Source organism: Lagopus leucura, unplaced genomic scaffold (assembly GCF_019238085.1).
Source record: "Lagopus leucura isolate 7727_CA_CO unplaced genomic scaffold, USGS_WTPT01 Super-Scaffold_100001, whole genome shotgun sequence".
Taxonomy (NCBI): domain Eukaryota; kingdom Metazoa; phylum Chordata; class Aves; order Galliformes; family Phasianidae; genus Lagopus; species Lagopus leucura.
The window spans coordinates 90,202,229-90,222,614 of record NW_024962262.1 but is presented as its reverse complement, the minus strand read 5'-3'; the positions used below and the strand labels follow the sequence as shown (position 1 = coordinate 90,222,614).

The 20,386-nt window shown below is 38.0% G+C and overlaps 1 protein-coding gene and 1 long non-coding RNA gene across 2 annotated transcripts; one reads left to right on the top strand and one right to left on the bottom strand.

The window, feature by feature from the left end:
• Positions 1-1,155: 1,155 nt before the first annotated feature.
• LOC122177895 lies at positions 1,156-13,372 on the bottom strand. The gene is made up of 5 exons (XM_042867697.1): positions 13,201-13,372; positions 4,722-4,757; positions 4,061-4,195; positions 3,125-3,171; positions 1,156-2,022 (listed from the first exon to the last, which is right to left on the bottom strand). Exons 1-5 carry the CDS (start codon positions 13,268-13,270, stop codon positions 1,696-1,698), a joined length of 615 nt encoding a protein of 204 aa, XP_042723631.1. The 5' UTR covers positions 13,271-13,372; the 3' UTR covers positions 1,156-1,695.
• Positions 8,991-20,261, top strand: LOC122177896. Its single transcript, XR_006178192.1, has 3 exons — positions 8,991-9,122; positions 10,458-10,502; positions 19,931-20,261. It is a non-coding gene; the product is annotated as an uncharacterized LOC122177896 (long non-coding RNA).
• Positions 20,262-20,386: the final 125 nt, after the last annotated feature.

Genomic DNA, 20,386 nt, shown 5'->3' with positions numbered 1-20,386 from the left:
CAGATGTCACACCTTAAATGGCAGTTTCAGTCAGCACCTTTTGTTTCTTTACTTCAAAAGACATAGACTTTCAGTGGTTTTGATTTAAAAAAAAAAAAAAAGCAACTGTAAGCTCCGGTGCTTTGCTTTTCTATACTGGCACATCTGATAGTGAGGTGGCGAGGTGCTTCCTGTTGATCTACAAAAATCTCATCTTCCAAACCAACCCTCGATCTCTGAGGACCTCTTCTTAAACCATGGTTTGGCCTTGATCTGAGAGTGGAACACAGCATGTTCAGATTTTTTTTTAGCATTGCAGCTGGTGGCTGTGCAGTATTTCTCACAGCTGTGCTTGGCCTCCTCTAGCTCTCAGTCACATGGGCATAGTTCTGGGGCAGAGTAGAGTGCATGATGGGTGGAAGACAAGTGTGCAACAAGCATAACAAATGATCTTCATTATCAACATAGCAGGGTTAACGTGTATCTGATAAAAACTTTGGTGTTAACTGGAACTGTGCCAGGGTAAGAGATGACGAAGCTTGACTTCCTTCCATTAACTGCAAAGAATCTGGTGCATTATATGCACACTGAGAACTGATCCTCTCTTCCTTTTCAACTGTGGTCTGAATTTTTAACCATGTTGAAGCCTCTCTGTTTGCTTCTGCAAATCTCTTGGTGCAGACAATGCTAAATGTAATTTTTCAGAGTATTGAGCTGCAGGAGCAGATGCATGATATCCAAACTACAATGAAATGAGTGCTGCAAAAGAACTGCATGAGCATTCTCCTCAAAATTCAAATGACACTTTGATCCTTACTTCCTCTTTATCTTCTTTCCCTGAGCTTGAAGCATAATCATGTTCTTGTGCCAGTGATGGGAGGAAAGCTTGGCCTGGCGCAGAACTCATGAACAGAATGTTTTTATTTTGACTATGGTCAGTCACTGCTCAGCATTTGTTATTTCCATAGACTCATCGTGGACAAAAGCAGTATGCATTAACTTAGCTTATCAATCATCACACCAGGAGGAAAAAAAGAGAACACTCTATGTATTTTCACACATTATTTGTGCGAAATATTTCTTAATATTTCTTATTTCTTAATAAAAGGACAACAACCTTTTATTTTCCATCTTATTGCCTGTTGCCCACAAGAAGCAAACAAGCAAAAGTATTTACATGATTTCAGTTAATAAGAGGATTATGTCTTCATGATGTTCAAGGAATTTTGCAAGGAGATAAACTGGAATGAGAAGGAGGATCTTGGTAAGGGTGTTCTTAGAACCTCAGAGAAAATTTCTCCCCCGCGTATTTTTAGTATTTACTTTGGAGGAATTAATTTGGCTCATTATCATCTTCCTCATGGATTCGTTTTACAAGTTTATGACCTGAGAAAGCCCTCCCTTCTCTTCCCCTTTGCCTCTGTTCAAACCACAACAAAAGGTCAGGCTGGAAGCAGAATCCTGAGCAAAGGAAGAACATGAAAGCTGGCTGTGTTTCCTTTAATTCCGCCATTTAAGAGACGAATACCCAGTGCAATTACCCAGCCATCTGCATGACACAGGCTGTGTTTTGAATTCCTGTCTGCAGTGGGGGAGCATTCACAGGTTCTTCTAAACAAAAGGAAAGTTTTCCTGCGAAAGAAAGGAAAGGTATTCTGGAGGGAAGATAAACCTGAGACTGCGCACAAAATGGCTGTTTGGTGAAGTCTGCCATGTTTATTTATTTACCTTAATAGAGGCATATTCTATAAATTCATTTTCTATAGGGAGTTTCCTTCTCTGGTATTTATTTGTAGAAGCAGAATGGTTTAGTGATGCATATATGAGGACATCTTGGTTTTCAAGTGAAGCTGGGATGGAAGGATCATTATGAGGTGAGTTAGATGCTGTCTCCTGAGCATTACAGTGAGGAACGCTGTCATAAATCTTGTTGACAGGCAAGAGCTGAGGTGGGCTACACATGGAGCAGTAAAGTGAGGAGCTTTCATCTGTAGCTGGAGTTGTCCCAGCAGCATGGGATGGAAAAGCTGATGGACTTCTGACCTGCAAAAGACAGAACAGGATACAGCTCTATGCATGTCTGGCTATGCCTGTGCTCCTGCTAGATAAGAAGTGGGTAGGATTCTGTTGGTCTTGTATTCCTTTAAAACTGCTTTTAAAGATGGGTGCATTGGACTCAACTGATCATTGGATTTTCTTTTGATCTTTGAAATAAGCTAGAAATCATACTCGTGTCTCCAGTCTTCCTCCACTTCCCTTCCCAAACTCAGTCGTGTCTTTCCTTGCATGATTTCAACTTAAGGCAAAACTGATTTATCCTCTTGAAAGCTCTTCTATGACACTCATTCAGCTCTTCTTTCTGAGCCTAGTAAATCCTCATTTTCCCCTCCAAACCCCAAAATATCTTTCTGATTGCCCTTATTTTCCTATTTCCAGATCTCTGACCTATTACTTTTTTTTTTTCTTTTCTTTAAATTATTCTCCAAATAAATCTCTCTTCTCCCAAATCTGCAAGTTCCTCTATAAATCTGTCTCTCTTTAAAGAAATCCTCTTTTGCCATCCATTTTTTCCAACCACTTAGAACATGCTGCTCTCAATTTTCTTTCCCCCACCTTGTCTTTCGGGAGCACTACAGTCCATTTGGTGCCTTTTGATCCCTACCACAGCCTTTTTTGTGAGTGACTGCTGCCAGTGCCTGTCGCATCTTTTGTGTTCTCCCTTCTGCTCATCTAATTTTCTCGGTACCTATTACAAGAATTGTCTGAATTTGTGCTAGCCACATAGTAAAGCCCTTCTTCTCAATCATTTTCCTGACCCTGCGGGTGACTTTTTGTCTTGTGCAGTCAGAACCAGGTGAACAGAGGTGCTTTAGATGCCTAAATTCCTACTGGAATGGTTTTACAAATTAATGCACTTTAAAAGGAGTTCAGATGCTTGAAGAACCTTTGTGGCAAAAACACTGAGTTCTTTCCCTTCAGCTCAGACAAGGTGATATCTCATGCCAGGGAAGCCATTCTTTCCAGGCACCACAACTAAATCTGTCTCCAATCCTACTCCACATTTTACACTATCCAAAAATTTATTTTCAGCATGTGGTTATACTGGACATTATCAGGTTTCAGTGTTGGCAGAATTTAAGCATACCCGGCTCTCTTGTCTCTGTGGTGTTGATGGAGTTCTCTTATGCTTTCCTAGGAAGAAAAAAAAAAAAAAGATGTTTCAATCAATCAGCATTGAGAAGATGCCTTTCTGCTCACAGAGGAGTATAGATTACCAAAGCAGCCCTTGCCTTATTGAGTGCCCCTCAAAGAATAAAAATCTATCTCCACAGTATATTTGGGAATTGTTTTACTGCCAAAAGATAATCAGCATAAAACGATGTTCTTATAGAATGTGTTTCTGTGTTCCTCAGAGCTTCTCTGAATAGGAGCAGTTAAATTCCTGCTGTACTTGTGGCTAGTTGTCTTATTTGCAGTGAAATGGCAAGAAAAGGTATGGAAAAATCCTTAAGCCATTCCATGAGAAAACAAATAATTGATTGCTTCACTTAATAAGATGTGGGGGACTCCAGGATCCCCTCTTGACTTAGAGCATGGCACCTGTGTAAGAGTTCCTGTAAAACATGAGAGATTAATATGGTAACTATTTGATAGCTCAGAGGGAAAAGTGGGAATATAAAATGCAACTGAATAGAATTTGACAGCATTTATGTGGCTAACAGCCTTACTCATTTATAACTTGATCATTCAAAAAAGAAACTACAAAAAAACAACCAACCAACCAAATTTAAAAAAAAAAAAAAAAAAAAAAAAAAAAAAGAGAGAGAGAAAAAATTCCAACGGTTATAAAATCTGTATATTTTATTTGCTTTTTACTTTCACACTTGTCTCTCTGGAAGGAAAAAAAAAAACACCATGAAATAAGTAGAACTTTTTGAAGATTCATTATTTTAACCAGCACACTTGACAAGGACAATTAATTGGGATAATTATTAGCAGATTTTCATTAAACCTTCAGTGAAACTTTAAGCTATGGAATCAGATACACAGTAAGAAAATATTGTATGTTAAAACTGCTCACCATAGTACCTCCTTAGACTCCAAAACACGCATATGAAGATGAATGGACAGCACAGACCCACGGGTACTGAAGCATAAATAATGTGCAATGTCTTGTTTTTTCCATGTTCTTTTGACTTAGTAGAGGCATCTAAAACTGCATTAACATGCATTAGCATAGAGTAATATTTGACTGGAGATTTTAGCATTTGTTCTTTCTGATGCAACTGGCTTCCTAATGTAATTAAAACATTCTTTAGCTTGGTACAGCATGTCATGAGATAACCATCTCCAGGGACATATTAGCAAGTATGAAGATACTCGAATGAAAACTGCGTGGAAAAGTGTTGCTGAGGAATGATAAATAGCACAAGGCCGACAGAAACAAACAAAGGGTCAGAATTAAAGCATAGCTATAAACATCCAATGCATTCTAAGATTAAGGTCTTTTTTCCTCTTCTTTTTCTGTAGTATTTGCACAGTATTCAAAAAGAACTAAAAAGCTTTCTGATTGATTTATATGTAAATCTAGAGTCTAGAAATGAATGTTGTTATGGATTATGCCCATGGCATCATTAGGAAGATGATCATTTTAGGGGTCTAGCTTTAATTTAAGACTGAAACTCATAGCAGTACTGGTTGTTTTGTTTCTGTTAAAGAGGAAATAAGAAATCAGAACTTACGTTTTGCTGAAGGTGTGGTGATGTTTGCAGACTTTTCTGAAAGAGAAAAATAAGACAGGGAAATGAAACTGCAACCAGACATTTTGCACTGCAGTTGTGTTCTCTGCTCCACACACTGAAGTGTCAACAAACCTCACCTTCAAACTAGTGATGGAAGAGGAAACTAAATTCAACAAACGAAAGCTGCAGTGATTTGTGGGAGGGGGAAATGAAGTGTTTGTCTTCCACTGCTGACAGAGTGGTTCTATGTTTCAGAACTCCTTGGTACTCATATAAATACATTAATAGAGCATGTACACTGAGGTCTATTTCACCATTTATTTATAGTATGATATTTGTGAATATGCCCTTCTAATACTCAAGAATCTCTGTTCTTCTTCCTTCAAATGAAATCTGTATCGTGGAATCTGGGAAAATACTTTGCCTTACAGCAGATTATAGCCATAAATTCTGTTTTTTCTATTTCTGCTGTGACTTTTCCTGTTGCAAAATGTAACAATGGTTACAAGTCCATTAACTTATCATGAGAAGATGTGGCAGCAGAACAGTTTTATAACTGTCTTAGCTGGACATTACAGATGTGCAGACTTCTTTCTACCAGCAGAGCAATGTTGAGAAGGGCAGATGTGGTTCAGACTTCACAACTGGCTAAGTTAATATGAAAGTATCACTTGTCCTTTACTCCTTGAGGGTACTTAAAGCACAGAGATCTTTTCTGTTCTTGAACTTCTTGGGTACAAAATTATACTTTCTCTGATCTAGCAGGTGGCAATTCACAGGGGGGCTGAAACTAGATCATCCAAGCCAAGCCATTCTACAATTCTATGACTCCCTATTGCAAGATCATTCTCAACAAGAGGCTTGAACTGCTTTGTTTTCTTTACTGTTGTGTTGCCTCACCGACTATGAATACATGCCTATTGGCATTCTGTTTAGTCATACAGCATATAACAAGCCTGTCCTCTCATGGTCTTTCTTCATTCCAGATGATAATTTTTAATTATTGAATAATTCACTAAAGGCCATTTAGTCTTTGCTTTTCAACTCCAGATCCTCCTTTTATTTTTCTCTTCTTCTCTTTCCCCATTACCAAGAGACAGGACTGAAGCATGAAGGTGGTAATTACCCACACAGCTGATTTTGGACTGTTACTATGCTACCAGAAAAACATGCTGGGAGAAGCCATCATCCATCATGAATGGATTTTCCTGTAAATGGAATACACTTGTTTAATAGTGATCTTTTTGAGACTCAATGGGACTCACTTTAAACAATAACAAAATCATAAAATCACGGACTTCTAGGAGTTGGAAAGACCTCTGGAGATCATTGGTTCTAACCCCTTCTGCTAAAGCAGATGCCTACAGCAGGTTGCACAGGAAAGTGTCCAGGTGGGTTTTGTATATCTCCAGAGAAAGAGACCAGACAACCTCTCTGGGCAGCCTGTGTCAGGGCTCCAACACCCTCACAGTAAAGAAGTTCTTCCTCATGTATGTATGGAACTTCCTGTGTTCCATTTCGTGCCCATTGCCCTAGTCCTGCCACTGGGCACTGCTGAAAGAGACTGGCCACATCCAGTTGACTCCTGCCCTTCAGATACTTATCAGCTGTGATGAGATCCCTTTCAGTCTTCTCCAGGTTGGATAGTCTCTCAGCCTTTCTTCTTAAGGGAGATGCTCCAGGCCCCTAATACTCTTTATGGCCTTTCACTGGACTCTCTCAGGAAGATCCCTGTCTGTCTTAAATGACGAGTCCAGAACTGGATGCAGTAATCCAGATGTAGCCTCACCATGGCAAAGCAGATGGGGAGAACCATCTCCCTCAGTCCGTTGTCCACATTTTTTAATGAACTCCAACTTTTAGAGTCCTACTGGTCTCACTATCATTCTGGCAATGAGGAAAATCTCCGGAGTGAAAATATTGGACTCAGGTCATGCTTCGGTATCATTCAGCAGCACTCATCCTTCCACCTCTGTCTTGAACAACAGTGTGACTGGCCTTTCCTCGCAGTAACAAACTAGACAGTGCATAACCAAGTGGTTACCAACACAAATTTTGCTCTCAGAGTTTCTTTGAACTTTAGTTTCAGCTAGACTATGACTGGCACCAAATCCAAGAAGAGAAGAAAAACATGAGGAAAAAATCATGATTTGTGTTGATTGATTATATATTCGTAAAGCCACTAATCACAGTTTCTTTTCTCTCTGATTTTTGCTAGGCTTTCTCTGTCTACTTTCAGGACTTATCTCTATATGGACACTAACAGCAGATAAATCAAGACTGCAGCTTCCTTCATTTTTAGGAGTTTTGTTAAAATTGACTTTCTCCCTCTGATACGAGTATCAGTTAATCTCTCAATCAAATCTGGATCTGTAGTTTAGACAGAAAATACATAAAATTTGCATAGAATATTTTCCTATGTCATCTTTGTCACAGACATTTTCTGTTACTTTTAGATTTATTTCAGATTATTGTTTACTTCACAATCATTAATAATTCACAGAAGTAAAGACTTCTGTTTGGTATTGATTTGTCATAACTGGAATAATGAAAATAATTATGTATATCTTATCTCTGTTTCTTCAGTTTTGTAAAGTTCTGCTAAACTCAGTGTTCAAGCTCCAATATATCAATTTTACTTTGGGTCTTATCATTGATGTCCTGACATCAATAAAGATTTTTGTTTCCTATGGTGCTTGATTTCTTTGGCTAAGTAATAAAAAGTATGTGATACCAAGAGCTTCCTACTTCCCTACCCTGCCTTATAGTACAGTGCTTATGTAATGAAGAGTGATTGCTTGCAAGTCCAGAGAAAGAAATCCTAAGTATGTCTTTATCTTCCAGTTGATGGGTATAGAAAAAACAAATAACCAAACTGTCTGTCAGTCTCATGAAGATAAAGAGAACGTAACAGTCTGGATGAATTCATCAGCAACAAATGACAGTAAACTTGTCTGATTTCCCCCTGTGACCAAGTAACAGACATCATGAAGAGTCAAGCAGCCCTCTCTCTCTCTCTCTCTCTCTCTCTCTCTCTGATATATTTTGACTTCTGTGGTATTTTTTGAGGCTGCCTTTGACAACTGTTGCCTAGATATGTTTTGATAACATGCTACAGTTGCACATACAATACTTGCAAAACTCTAAATAATTAGACCAGAACAAAGTAAAAATGAAAGGATATTCGTATCAGAGGTTATTGAATTGTTCTGAGTCCAGTTTTTGATTTTAACCAATGACTCAGTTGTAGAAAAAGAAGGTATCTATTAAATTTATACACATTAGAAAGCTGGCAGAAATTATATAAGCACTAAGGGACAGGTTTTGACTTATGTATGATCTTGATAAATTAGGTGTTTTGTAGAAAGACAGATGATAGTTCAAGAAGACAAGTGCAAAATACTAAACTTCTATGGCAAAGTGATAAGTAATGCAAAGACTGAGTAACAACAGCCATGTACTTAATCCTGTCAACATCAGATGAAGATTAGTGGTATGGGATCTTGGAAGCAAAAATGTCTTATCAGTGTTACTTCTTGTTCTGAAAAAATGATTGTCTTGCACTGGTCAGCTTAACGTAGAGTAACATTCAGCAGCAGACCCTCTCAGAGAGAACAGGGTTCTACTGTCTGTGCAGAAAGGCTGAAGTTACCTTCTGGCTTTAACTGGGGACTGGAATCACTTATGCATTTTCTTGCATTGATATCAGAAGAAATTTCCCTCCTTATGATCTCTTGCACTGCCGCCAGTTAAGTTGTAAGGAGCTAAGTCCACTGCTGTCAAAGGATTTCCTTCATGACAATGAGACTTTAAAAAAATCTTCCACTGCAATTGAACTTCACATTACTTTTGCTGATTTGGTACGTTTTCAAGAGTTCAAATGACATATGCTAGTCAGTTTCTCAGCTGGGTTAGCTTGATTAACGTTTCCTCTTTCTTTTTTTTTCTTCCCCAAATACCTATGCCAACATGTGCCAAAACTGTGTTCCTTCGTCATCTGATGGTGAGCATTCTTCATACTACTGTAATTACAACATAATCAGATTTGTTAAAATTGTATTTCCAGAGGAATATTCCCAGCCACTACTGGGTCTGAATCCAATTTTCTGTCTTTTTTCACAAACTGACCTGTGTAAAACATTTTTTAGTCTTCATTTCCAGCTGCTGCTGCTGCAGGTGAAAATGTTTGGCAACCTGCTGCCAATTAACCCTAGCAAATAAAGCCTCATCTCCCCTCCTCCTTAGAAGGACAAAACATGAAGTAGAGAGAGGGATGGAAAGAGAGTGGACTGAGAGCAGTGTAGTTGTATTCTTATGACAAGAGGCTTAGCTTACTGTAAATTGATATAGTTGTCATAGTTTATGTTTGTGAATCCCTTAGAAGCAGCCTGTGAATAGTAGGTAAACACTATTACTTCATTGAGTAAATTTTTTTTCTTTTTTTTTCTGTTAGTCAAAGAGGAATCTTTTGAACTTGTTAACCAAGCTACTGGTTACTTTTTAGTGCACATAAGAGTTTGTAGGCTGTCCTATAAAAGGGCTCCTCTTAGAAGGGTGAGATGATTGGGCTTTAGATTGCTTTTTTTCTTTTTTTTTTCCTTCCTTTCAGTTGCAAAGCAATGATTGGAGTATAAAAATAACTGCAATTTTTTTTTTTTTTTTTTTTTTTTGGTACTTCTGTGACTTGTTAATGATTGATATTTGAGCTATTTGGTTTTGTTTATAAACTTTTACTAGAAACAAACCTAGTACTTTACATATATTGTAAGCCATAAATTTGAGGACCTTCTAGAAAAGAATCTTTAAAAAGAAAAGAGGACACTCATTCAGCCTTTAGAAAACTCCTAGTTGGAATTGTTCTGAAGCTCGATAAAAATTAGGATAGCAAAAGAGTTTTTTTATAATCCACCATCAACAATTAACTGTGGGAATTCATAATGAATGTGCCCTAAAATATCCTGTTAGCTTTTCCTCTCTCACGAGTCATCCCATTTGTAATTAAAAACAAACAAACAAAAAAACCTTTAAGTAGATAAAAAGCAGTGGGGGAAAAAATTGTCTAAAACCAAAATTCTTGGGACTCTCTATACAGAGTAAGATATTTAATGGAGACTTTAAAATATCTTTCCTAGGTATAGCTCTAAGGACCACTGAAAATGAATAGGTCTCAGTGAAGATCTCGGATTTAAAAAATAATATAAAAACATTTCTTAGACTGTAAGGGATGTCTTTAACAGGCAGTGGGGGAGAAGGGAGAATCAACATTTAATTAGCAGATAACCTTTTGTTTTCTATTTATTGGTTGCTATTAGAAAGAAACACTCAATAAATCTCAGTAAATGAGAGTAGATGTGGCTCTGAATACTCTTCCCCTGACAATGTGATTATTTATTTATTTTTTTTATCTTGCTATGGGGTATGAGAAGTCAATCTCAGGGAGTTGTAATCTTCCCATTAAAGACTGCATGTGATTTCCAAAAGAAATTGAATTGTTCTTTCTGGAATACTGTTATGAGCTGAAACCAATTAGAAGGTTTGATATCATGTCTGAAATTCTCAGTGTTTTATATACGTGGGAGTTCATGATGAATATTTGAATGGGTGGTTTTTAAGAGGGTAAAAGAATCTGTAATATGAAAGTTCTATAGATCATTTTCAAGCTTACAGAACTTAGAAAGGTTCAGATTGAATAACAGCAAATTTTTTTTTGGATCGCTTCACTGCGCTTCTGGATAGACTGTGGCAAGCCAAGCTCAACTGTGCCTAGAACTAATTTTACAGGTAAGGAAAACTTTCTGTGTAGTGAACAACCATGATAATGTGCACTCTAAACTTATATAATAATGAAAGATGTGTGACAATAATGTAATTTTATAAAAAAACACTTTTTTTCTATTATTCTTATGGTCAAGGGGATGACATAGTAGTCATGGTATTATTTATTAAGCGAAACCAACAGGGATAATGAAGACACCTTTCTATTTATGTAACTCAACTCACCGGAGAAAAACAACAGCTAAAAATTGAGCTTTCTAATCTTTCGTTTCTAAAAGATGTCATTCACACCTCATCTAAGAATTTGAAAGAATTCCAGTAAATTAAGAATTACTAATTGAAATCTTGTTTTCTTCTTCGCCATTTTAAAGAGGACCAAGAGATGACATAGTATGCCATATGTAGGAATTAACAATAAAAAAACACAACAACAAGAAAAAAAACCTGTGATATATTTAAAATGAATTAATTTGTCATTTAGCTAATAGAAACTTAGTTTTGGCCCTTTTTGCTTATTTTTCCCCATGTTCTAAATACAGCCATTTACTTTTTATATTTGCTTTGCAAACAATAAAAAGCTGCTCAATTTTGTGAATGTTTCCTTTTCTTAGTGGTGATAACATTTGTGAAGCTGACCTGTGTGCCAAGGCAGCTGTCAGAACTGCATCTTTATTTATTTATCTAAAACAGTTCCTTGATGAAAGTTGTTATGTGATGTAAGAGCAGAGAATATGTCTTTATGTTTCAATGACTGAAACTTAAAGATGGCAAATTTCAGTATAGCTGAAATGTTAGAATGTGCCAGCTGTCCTGCAGGGAGGGCTAACAGCAAAGGTGATGTTTTAGGACCAGTGAATTTGTGTGCAGAGACTGGCTAGGCTTCTCAGGGTGGTGGAAGCCTTGCTAGGTTTTGGTTTGTTTTGATCAGTATGAAATACTGCATCAACTTTATATGTTCCAGACATCAACAACCACTGCCAGTGCAACTGGATGGGAATAGCCAATGTTGTCATGTTTCAAAAGAGCCAGGGTTTGACTGAGCTGAAATTACTGGGGCTGTAGAGAAGAGAAGGTCCATATGTAAACTTATCAAAAAACTTGTGTTTACCTCTTCTCTAATTTAGCAAAGATTTGTTTGCCATTAACTTGGTATACAAAATCTGTCAGCGTCAACTTTTGTTAGGAGTTTAGGAAAGTTTAGATAGATTGGCAGCAAGCAAAGCTTAAATAACTTGCCTTCAGCTTTCATCTTTAAAAAAAAAAAAAGTTGAACAAGCTTGGAAAACTTGTCTAAAATGTAAATACATTAAAAAAAAAAATATCAAGATTCTGTAGAGACTAGTGTTCAAAGACTTCTGCCTGTAATGCTTTTGTAAAAATGATTCCGATACTATATAGTAATGTAAGATTGTAGAAGGAAACAGTATTGCTCTCAGTCTCCCACATAATTTTGGTGTAGGTCAAAGAATAACCTGGTGAAATAGATTCTATGTAAGCAGGATTCATGCAGTAAGAAGTGCAATAAAATTAGTTTTAAAAACATTATCTAGGAACCTGGCAGATGAGTCTTGGGGTTCGCACACATAATAATGAGATGGACAATGGAGGAAGGTGTCTGTGAGAACCTGATAGCTCAGGCCGTCATAATGAAGTGAGCAGAAGTAGTAGTTATCTCTTACAAGCTGAGAGGACTTTTGCTGAATATGAAAAAGGTTGTTGCTGGATACTTCCCTTCAGAAGCTGTTTACGTTTGATTTTCAAATGACTGAAGAAATTTGGTAGCCTGGCTGAGCTCAGATAACATTCCAATTAAGAAACATCTGCATCTAATTGACCTGATGATTCATGTATTCTAAGCCAAGTATTTGAGTCTCCCTTTCAGGGTACTCTGAATAACCACTTAACTTTTCCTGTAAGTATTTTTGATGTATTTTGTTCGTAAAAACGTTGTCTGATGCTATAGATCTGCAGAATTGGTCATTCATGTCAACTAAGCTTCACATAGCCCATACTGAATTTGTTATTTTAGCAATGCCTTGTAACAAGTCTTATTTGGATAAATGTGTTGTTTGAAATACCTGAAATATACTGAGAGCAGATGAGAACATCCACTCCCATAGCTATTACCCTTAATGTAAGACTACCTTCCTTTCAATAACAACATTTATGTCTCCTGGATGAGAACAGCATGGAAGCTCTAAGAACCAAAATAAAGTCTGCAGTAAAATTAATAGTACGGGTGGATTGAGCACATTGTGCTTGCATCATTTTGAACTAGGAGGGCTTCTCTGTTTAAAAACTCTGGGGGTTCTAAATTGAAAACAGGCTGAAAACTAGTACTGAAATAAGCTAAATGAAGAAAGATGCATGTATTTATGCAGTAAGGACAATCTGACTGTAAACCAGGTTGCAGCTGGTAGAAATCCTAGATTTCAAGCAGAGGCTTTGAGTACTGTCACCCCGCTTGAGGGCAGAGCCCACAAAGAAAGATGTGTTTGGTCCTCAGGTGCTAGACCAGGTACCTAATATTTCTCAATTGTTGCCAGAATTATCCTATTTAATTACTTTAGGAGTGTCAGACATAGTTATAAAATAAGACATAAGTTATTTATAAGGTACACTAGGAATTGGTTTCTGTTTTTTTTTTTCTTCTCTCTCCCTTTCAGTGTTCAAACATACAATAAATAATAAAACCACAACTTACCAGAATCCTGATTGTTGCTCTGAGCCAGCCTTACTAGAAGGCTGCACAACAAGATCCACCTTATCAACATGACTGGAGGAGGCTTTGTTCTCAGGACATGGTAGAGGAGGGGTTCCTGTGGGTTTGAAAAGTGCAGCTCAGATGGCCTCTTGCATCCTGTTAGGTTCACACAGGAGACATATCTGAACTGATTTCCTTTTCTAGTTCTTCTGTTAAGATAACACTGAGAAAAGGGGCAGGGAAGCAAAGTATTATGCAAAAACATGGAGGGTTATGCCATAGCTTCATTGTAGCTGAAATGTGAACTGCTTGATTGTTTTGTGATATGTCAGAACTGCTCTGTAATTCAGAGTAAAACATATTTTACTTTGCAATAGAGCTGCACATTGTTTTGAGTAAGATTCTTCTGCATTTGAGATTTTGATTTTACAAGCAGCAGTGCGCCAAGAAAAGAATGCAAAATAGTATTTTTAAATTGTTTAGTTTTTATGTATTATTATAATCAACCTTAGTTACATAGAAGATTAAAATTAGGAAGCCAAACAAATCAGCTGTTTGCAGGCTGTTAGATAAAGATCTGTCGCAATTTTCATTAATTCACAGTAGTCTGCTCAATTCCAAATCTTAGCCTTCTTGTGACATAGAGACAAGAAATCTAGATTTGGATTTGGGCTATTCTTTTAAAGTACATATTATTATTATTTTTTTTTTTTTTTGCTCTCTGAATGTTTCTAAAATATCTGCTCCTCAAAAATCCTAACAGATGGAGAGATTCTTCATAAAATTAGAAGCAAACTAGAGTTAAACAGGAATTTTGTGCAGAGCAGCGATCACTTTTGCTTATAATGCAAATACAACAGTTACAGATAGAAACCAGGAAAGAAAAAAAATGCAGTTATGAAATTCTATCTTAAAATGTGTTTATCATAGAATGATTTGGTTTGGAACTGACCTTTGAGATCACTTCATTCCAGCCCTCCCTCCCACTAGAACAGGCTGCTCAAAGCCCCATCCAGCCTGTCCTTAAATGCCTCCAGGGAGGGAGCGTTCACAGCCCCACTGGGCAACCTGTTCCAGCATCTCACCACCCTCACAGCAAAGAATTTCTTCCTAATATCTAGTCTAAATCTACCCTCTTCAAGTTTAAAGTAATTTCCCCTTGTACTGTTGCTACATGCACTTAAAAAAATAGTCTCTCCCCAGCTTTCCTGTAGGCTCCCATCAGGTGCTGGAAGGCCGCTGTAAGGTCTCCTTGGAGCTGTCGTTTCTCCAGGCTAAAGAGCCCCAGCTCTCTCAGCCTGTCCTTGTAGGGGAGGTGCTCCAGTCCTCTGATCTTCCTCACGATCCTCCTCTGCACCCACTCCAACAGCTCCGTGTCTTTCTTGTGTTGGGGGTGTCAGAACTAGGCACAGTACTCCAGCTGGGGTTTCATGGGAGCAGAGTAGAGGGGTATGTTATACTTTAGCAAAAATCTAAGTGATATTTTGGAGAAAATAATGGAATAGCTTTCCAAAATTTAACTGTTAGAAGAGCCTAGCACAGTTCATAAGATTGGGAGTATCATAGAGATGTTTGTAAGGATATGGTCTTACAAATACTGTAAACCAGCATAACTGGAAAACAGTTAAGAAAGAAAATTGCTGGAGTCTAACTATCCACCCACTCACCAAACTTCCACTGAAGACAAAATACTCGAACTGCACGTTGTAATTCTGAGTTGTGAAGACACCTAGTGGTGGAGTCCATAGCCAGCATAGACAGTAAAACTGATCATTAAAGGGATGTGTTCTGAGCGCTGTAATTTCTGCTTGTGCTAATGTTGAGTTGCTCAAAGTTTATGCCAGGAACTTGTGCTATAGTAGTAGTTAATACGTAATCTTTGTATCCTCATTATAAAACCGAAATTTTAATGAGAGAGCGAAACAATGAGAGAGAGAACAATCACTCAAAAATAGGTAAATAGAGTTAAAATTTCATGTTTGTTCCTCCTGATTTGATGAGCACAAGGAAGGACCTTGGGAAATGGGGAGGGGTTTTGTTGCTGTGGTCAATATCGTCGTCTTATTACAAAACCCTAAAGCATTTCTAATGTCCTTTGACTCTTGTAAAAAAAAAAATTTATTTTTTTTTTTGGTGGGGGGAGAGGGAGGGGTCAATTGTGCTTTGGATAACTGGTGCATGTGATCAGATCCCTCATTACATTGTTTATATTGTTGGACATTAGGAAATACTGCTTCTCTGAGAGAGTGGTCAGGCACTGGAATGGGCTGCCCAGGGAGATGGTGGAGTCACCATCCCTGAATGTGTTCGAGGAATGTATAGATATGGTACTGAGGGACATGGGTTAGTGGGAAATACTGGTGGTAGGCGGATAGTCAGACTACATGATCTCAAAGTCTTTTCCAGCCTTGGAGATTCTATGATTTTATAACAATTTTGAGGAGCTTCCTTGACTTCCTCAAAAAGTGAGAATGTTATGAGGTCATTCCAAGCAAGGTGAAAGGAAGACTGGCAACTGGTTTGGACGGAGTCTTTTCTTCCTTACTTAGTTTAACAAAAAGTCAAACCTTTGACTGTTCTCTATGACATTTTGATATTAGCTTTCTAAACTCACAGTTTCTTGTTGGTAACTTTGTGAAAATGTTTGAACTTAAGATAGGAGCTGCCATCTGCAAGTATTATATAAAGGGATGGGGAGAAGAATAGGCCCTGCATAATCCACGATGAGATGGTTTTGGGCCTGCTTTGAAAGCTGGATGCTCACAAGTCCATGGGACCTGATGGGTTGTACCCTAGAGTGATGTGGGAGCTGGGGATGTTGTTGTCAAGCCACTCTCTATCATCCTTCAGCCATCCTGGCTACCTGGAAATGTTCTGGTGGACTAGAATCTGGCAGATATGACACCCATCTTCAAAACGGGCTGGCAAGATGATCCTGGTAGCTACAGACATATCAGTCTCACCTCAGTGCCGGGGAAGATTATAGAACAGATAATTGCAGGAGTCATCATGGATTAACTAAAGGTCAGCCAGGGGATCAGGCCCAGTCAGCATGGGTTTATGAATGGTAGATCCTTTTTGATAAACCTGATTTCGTTCTGTGACAGGGTGACCTGCTTAGTGGATGAAGGTAAGGCTCTCGTTGTGGTCTACCCGGACTTCAGTAAAGCCTTTGACACTGCCCCCACAACATCCTTGTGGAAAAGCTGGCTGCCCACAGTTTGGATGGATGTATGCTCAGCTGGGTAAAACACCAGAGTTTTGGTCAGTGGAGTTAAATCCAGTTGGCAGCTAGTCACGAGTGGTGTCCCTCAGCGCTTGGCACTGAGGCCACTTCTATTTAACATTTTTATTAATGATCTTGACAAGGGGATTGAGTGTAACCTCAGTAAGTTTGCAGATGACAGCAAGTTGGGAGGGAGCGTTAATCTGCCAGGGGGTAGGGAAGCCCTTCAGAGGGATTGAGATTCTCCTCTATTGGTTCTATTTGTTTGTTATATATTCTTTTAAGATCTTAAATGGTAACTTACATCCTAGCTTACAAATAAACAAAAATCTGTCCCTGAGTTTGAGACACTAAAACACAGTGTTCTGTTTTAAAAATGTTGTAAAGATTTTGCTGTATATAAAGCACTTCAAGTAAATGTAAAATAACTGGAACTTAAATATAAGAATAAAAGTAAACATGAATACAACTATTAATATATTTAAATATAAAATAACTATTTACCAAAGAAGGAAGGCACAGTCCTAAACTGACAGTTATGCATCTATTCAAGTCCTTACACATTCAGTTTAGGCTTGAGAGTGTTTGAAGGTGACAAAAAAGAGATGTCGCTAGATGGCACTGACTTCTACTATATGCAGTGTAGTAGCTTCTTTGCTACGTGCAAATCAGGCTGAATCCTTGCAGATACCAATTCTTTAAAGAACTAAGAGTTCAATACAAAGGCAACAACTAGCATAATCTGGTGTGTTGGGAAATATTTTAAGGAAGAGGTTCCAAAAGTATTGGAATAAAGTTAGTTCAGTCCCTGGAGAAGGCTCAAAGAGACCTTATCACTCTCTATGACATCCTGAAAGAAGGTTGTGATGAGGTGGGGGTTGGCCTCTTCTCCTGAGTGAGAGCAATAGGACAAGACGGAATGGCCTTATGTTGTGCTGGGGGACATTCAGGTTGGGTATTAAGAAAATTTTCTTGTCTGAAAGAAGGATGAAGCAATGCAACAAGCTGCCCAGGAAGATGGTGGGATTACTGTCTCTGGAGGTGTGCAAGGGTCAATGTGACACTGAAGGACATTGGCTAGTGGGCATGGTGGTGATGGGCTAGGTGATGTTAGTGGCGTTTTCCAACCTTGATGATTCTATGATCATCATATGACTACTGTTAACTTTGATGGACATAAGTGAGGGAAATATTTATGTAATGCTCCTTCTGTTCTGTCCCAGTTTCTTTCTAATGACAAGACAAAGCTGTGTGTTCTGAGGACTGTGTTTTCCCTGTTTCCAAGTTCTTAGGCATTGGCCTCTAACTGCATTAAGGTGGGAGGTGGTGGGCTCAAGTCTGCTGAAAATTACCCTCCTAACACTATGTGTAGCTTTATTGACTTGAATTTATTGAATAATCTAGTCTCTCGGCAAACATCTCTCCTCCAGAGACTTGCCTGTCAGTTGTGATCATACAGCTTGCAAAGTGTGCTGTCCCATGGACTATGGGGTGGTCCTGTGGCCTGTTCCCATCTTGTATTACTGTAACTCACTGATAAAGGAAGAGTCAGTTACTTCTTGTCTGTGCAAGCTCTTTCCTTTATCACAGTGAAGTTCTCTGCATCTCCCTACTTTTCCTAAGCAATTTCAGTTTAATCAGATGAGCTGAGTCTCGATAAATCCACCAGCATGTATCTTGCATCTGAAGTGCAGAATGAACATGGGCCTGTAAGTGCAACGAAATGTAGGTTAAAAGCCTGCTCAGGGTTTTACTGCGTATAAGCACTTAGCAAAGTGGCTATTCTAATTATTTGATTCGTTTTATGGCAATGATTGGCTTCAGAGATAAGGGGAGGGAGGAAGCAATTTAAGGCTAATTACAGAAGATTAAGGTAAAGAGGTCTCATTTACTGTAGTGAAATCTAATACTGAATATGGGAGCTGTTTTTTTACCCTAAAGGACAGAAAGAAAAATGCTTGAGACAAACTAATGTATAAGAAAATCTTAACAGCCTCAGAAGCTTACAATTCTTTTTTTCTTCAGCTTTGAACAGAATTGTTGAATGTACCCTATCTCTCTTCTGCATTGCTATAGAATACTCCACTAATGAACTGAAAAAATAAAAGAAAAAAAAAAGAAAAAAAGAAAAAAAGTAAAAAAAAGAAAAAAATAGATTATTTATTTTCCTCAGGGACACAGTGGTTCTCACTGAAGAGAAAGAACGAACAAGAGAGAAAGTATCTAAAGTGGAAGTAGGAACTTCCTAATGAATGTGTGCTCTTAGTTTAGTGTGCTCATGGAGCACACGAGGATATGAGAGTACTGATCTTTTCACTGCACTTAATCCTCAGTTTTAATGTCCTCTCCCTGTGCACTACTGAGCTAGAGAAGATGCCTCTAAATCATGAATATAAATTGCCTGTACTTGTTTGGAGTTCAGTTGAAGACAAGCTTTGCACACCTGTGATCTTATGTCCTCCTCCAGCTCTAGCAGAAATCTTCTAACCATATGCTATTTTACAAGACTAGACCTTCAAATTTTTCTGTTTTCTGAAGCTTAAAGTGAGCCATAGAAATGGGAGGATTAACAGCTTATCTCAAAGGGAAAAAAGGCTGAAATAGATATTCAGGAATTGTTAATTTTATACTTTTTCTATTTTACACTCGATATACAACACTTGGAATTGGTCAAGGCGAAGGGACAGTTGCTGTAGCTCTCTGTATCCTATCTCAGTCTGCATGTTTTACTTCTGGGATGTACTATCTGCTTTTGAAGATGAAAGAAGTAGATTTCTACCACTAGAAGGCCCACAAATTAGAAATTCTCTGTGGACTGAGGAAAGTTGAGGATGAACAGAAAAACTTCCTTAATTGACCTAAGCAGAACTTCCACAGACTGTTCATCATCCAGTCTCTGCTGTCCAGCCTAAGTCATTCCCAAATGCCAGACCTAATTAACAGTATAAATGTGTCCTGAAAGCAGTTGCTGTACTCTTAATCCTACTGCAGCTTGGATGTGGCTTTACACCATGTGACTAAGTTAGGAAGTTAAGATGTCATCATAAGAATTTAGAGTAGCTGCATTATTAAACTTTAAATACACACCCCATGTGATTCTGCAACAGCTTCCATACAGATTCCTACTGATGCTTTCCTATTGCATATATACATAACCTTCTTCCACAGAGGAATGTCCCAGGAAGAAAACTTTACCAAGCGGTATGTTTCTTTCTTTTGTGCTTTCCCATTTGATACGAGGGTAAAAAAAGCAACCTGACTTAGAGAGGTGATGCCTGAACATGGCTAAGAGTAAGAAATTCTTGATTAATAAATTCATAAATCAAGAGGCTGCAACAGCAGTTTATCATTGATCCATCATGAGATGCCAAGAGACAAGGACTTGGGAAAAGGAACTTGAAAATATTCAAATGTACACTGGATTATCTTGAAAGGTGAATGTTATTGCTTGAATTTCATGTAATCCGTAAAGGAGACAAGGATCTATTTTTGACCTTTTTGCAGATTGGAAGAAAAGGATTCTTCCAGGTTACAGAAGCCCTTCCTGAAAAGATCTGAAGGCAACTATATGACCCTACATCTACAGATTGCTTTCTGCAGCATCAAAATGCACAAGAATTACTTCGGTCAGCATTCACTTGCAACTGAAGGCACGATCACGGACTTTCTGACGCAATGGGAAGTCACATACTTGACTGGCAACAGAAATTCAGTATAGTCTTGAAACATACTTCATTGGGACTGTATAGTTCTTCCAACAGTCAAATAACTTCAAGATACAGTGATATTACTTGAAGGGTTGCCTATGTCACTGCTCTACCTCACATTTTTTTTCTGTCACCATCCATTTTCATTGCTTTGTGTTAATGTTATACTTCAACTGCCACTTCCTTATTTTCTTGCTGAAATAAGAGATAATGCATAAATTCTATGAAAAAGGAGTTCCTTTATTTTTAAAAA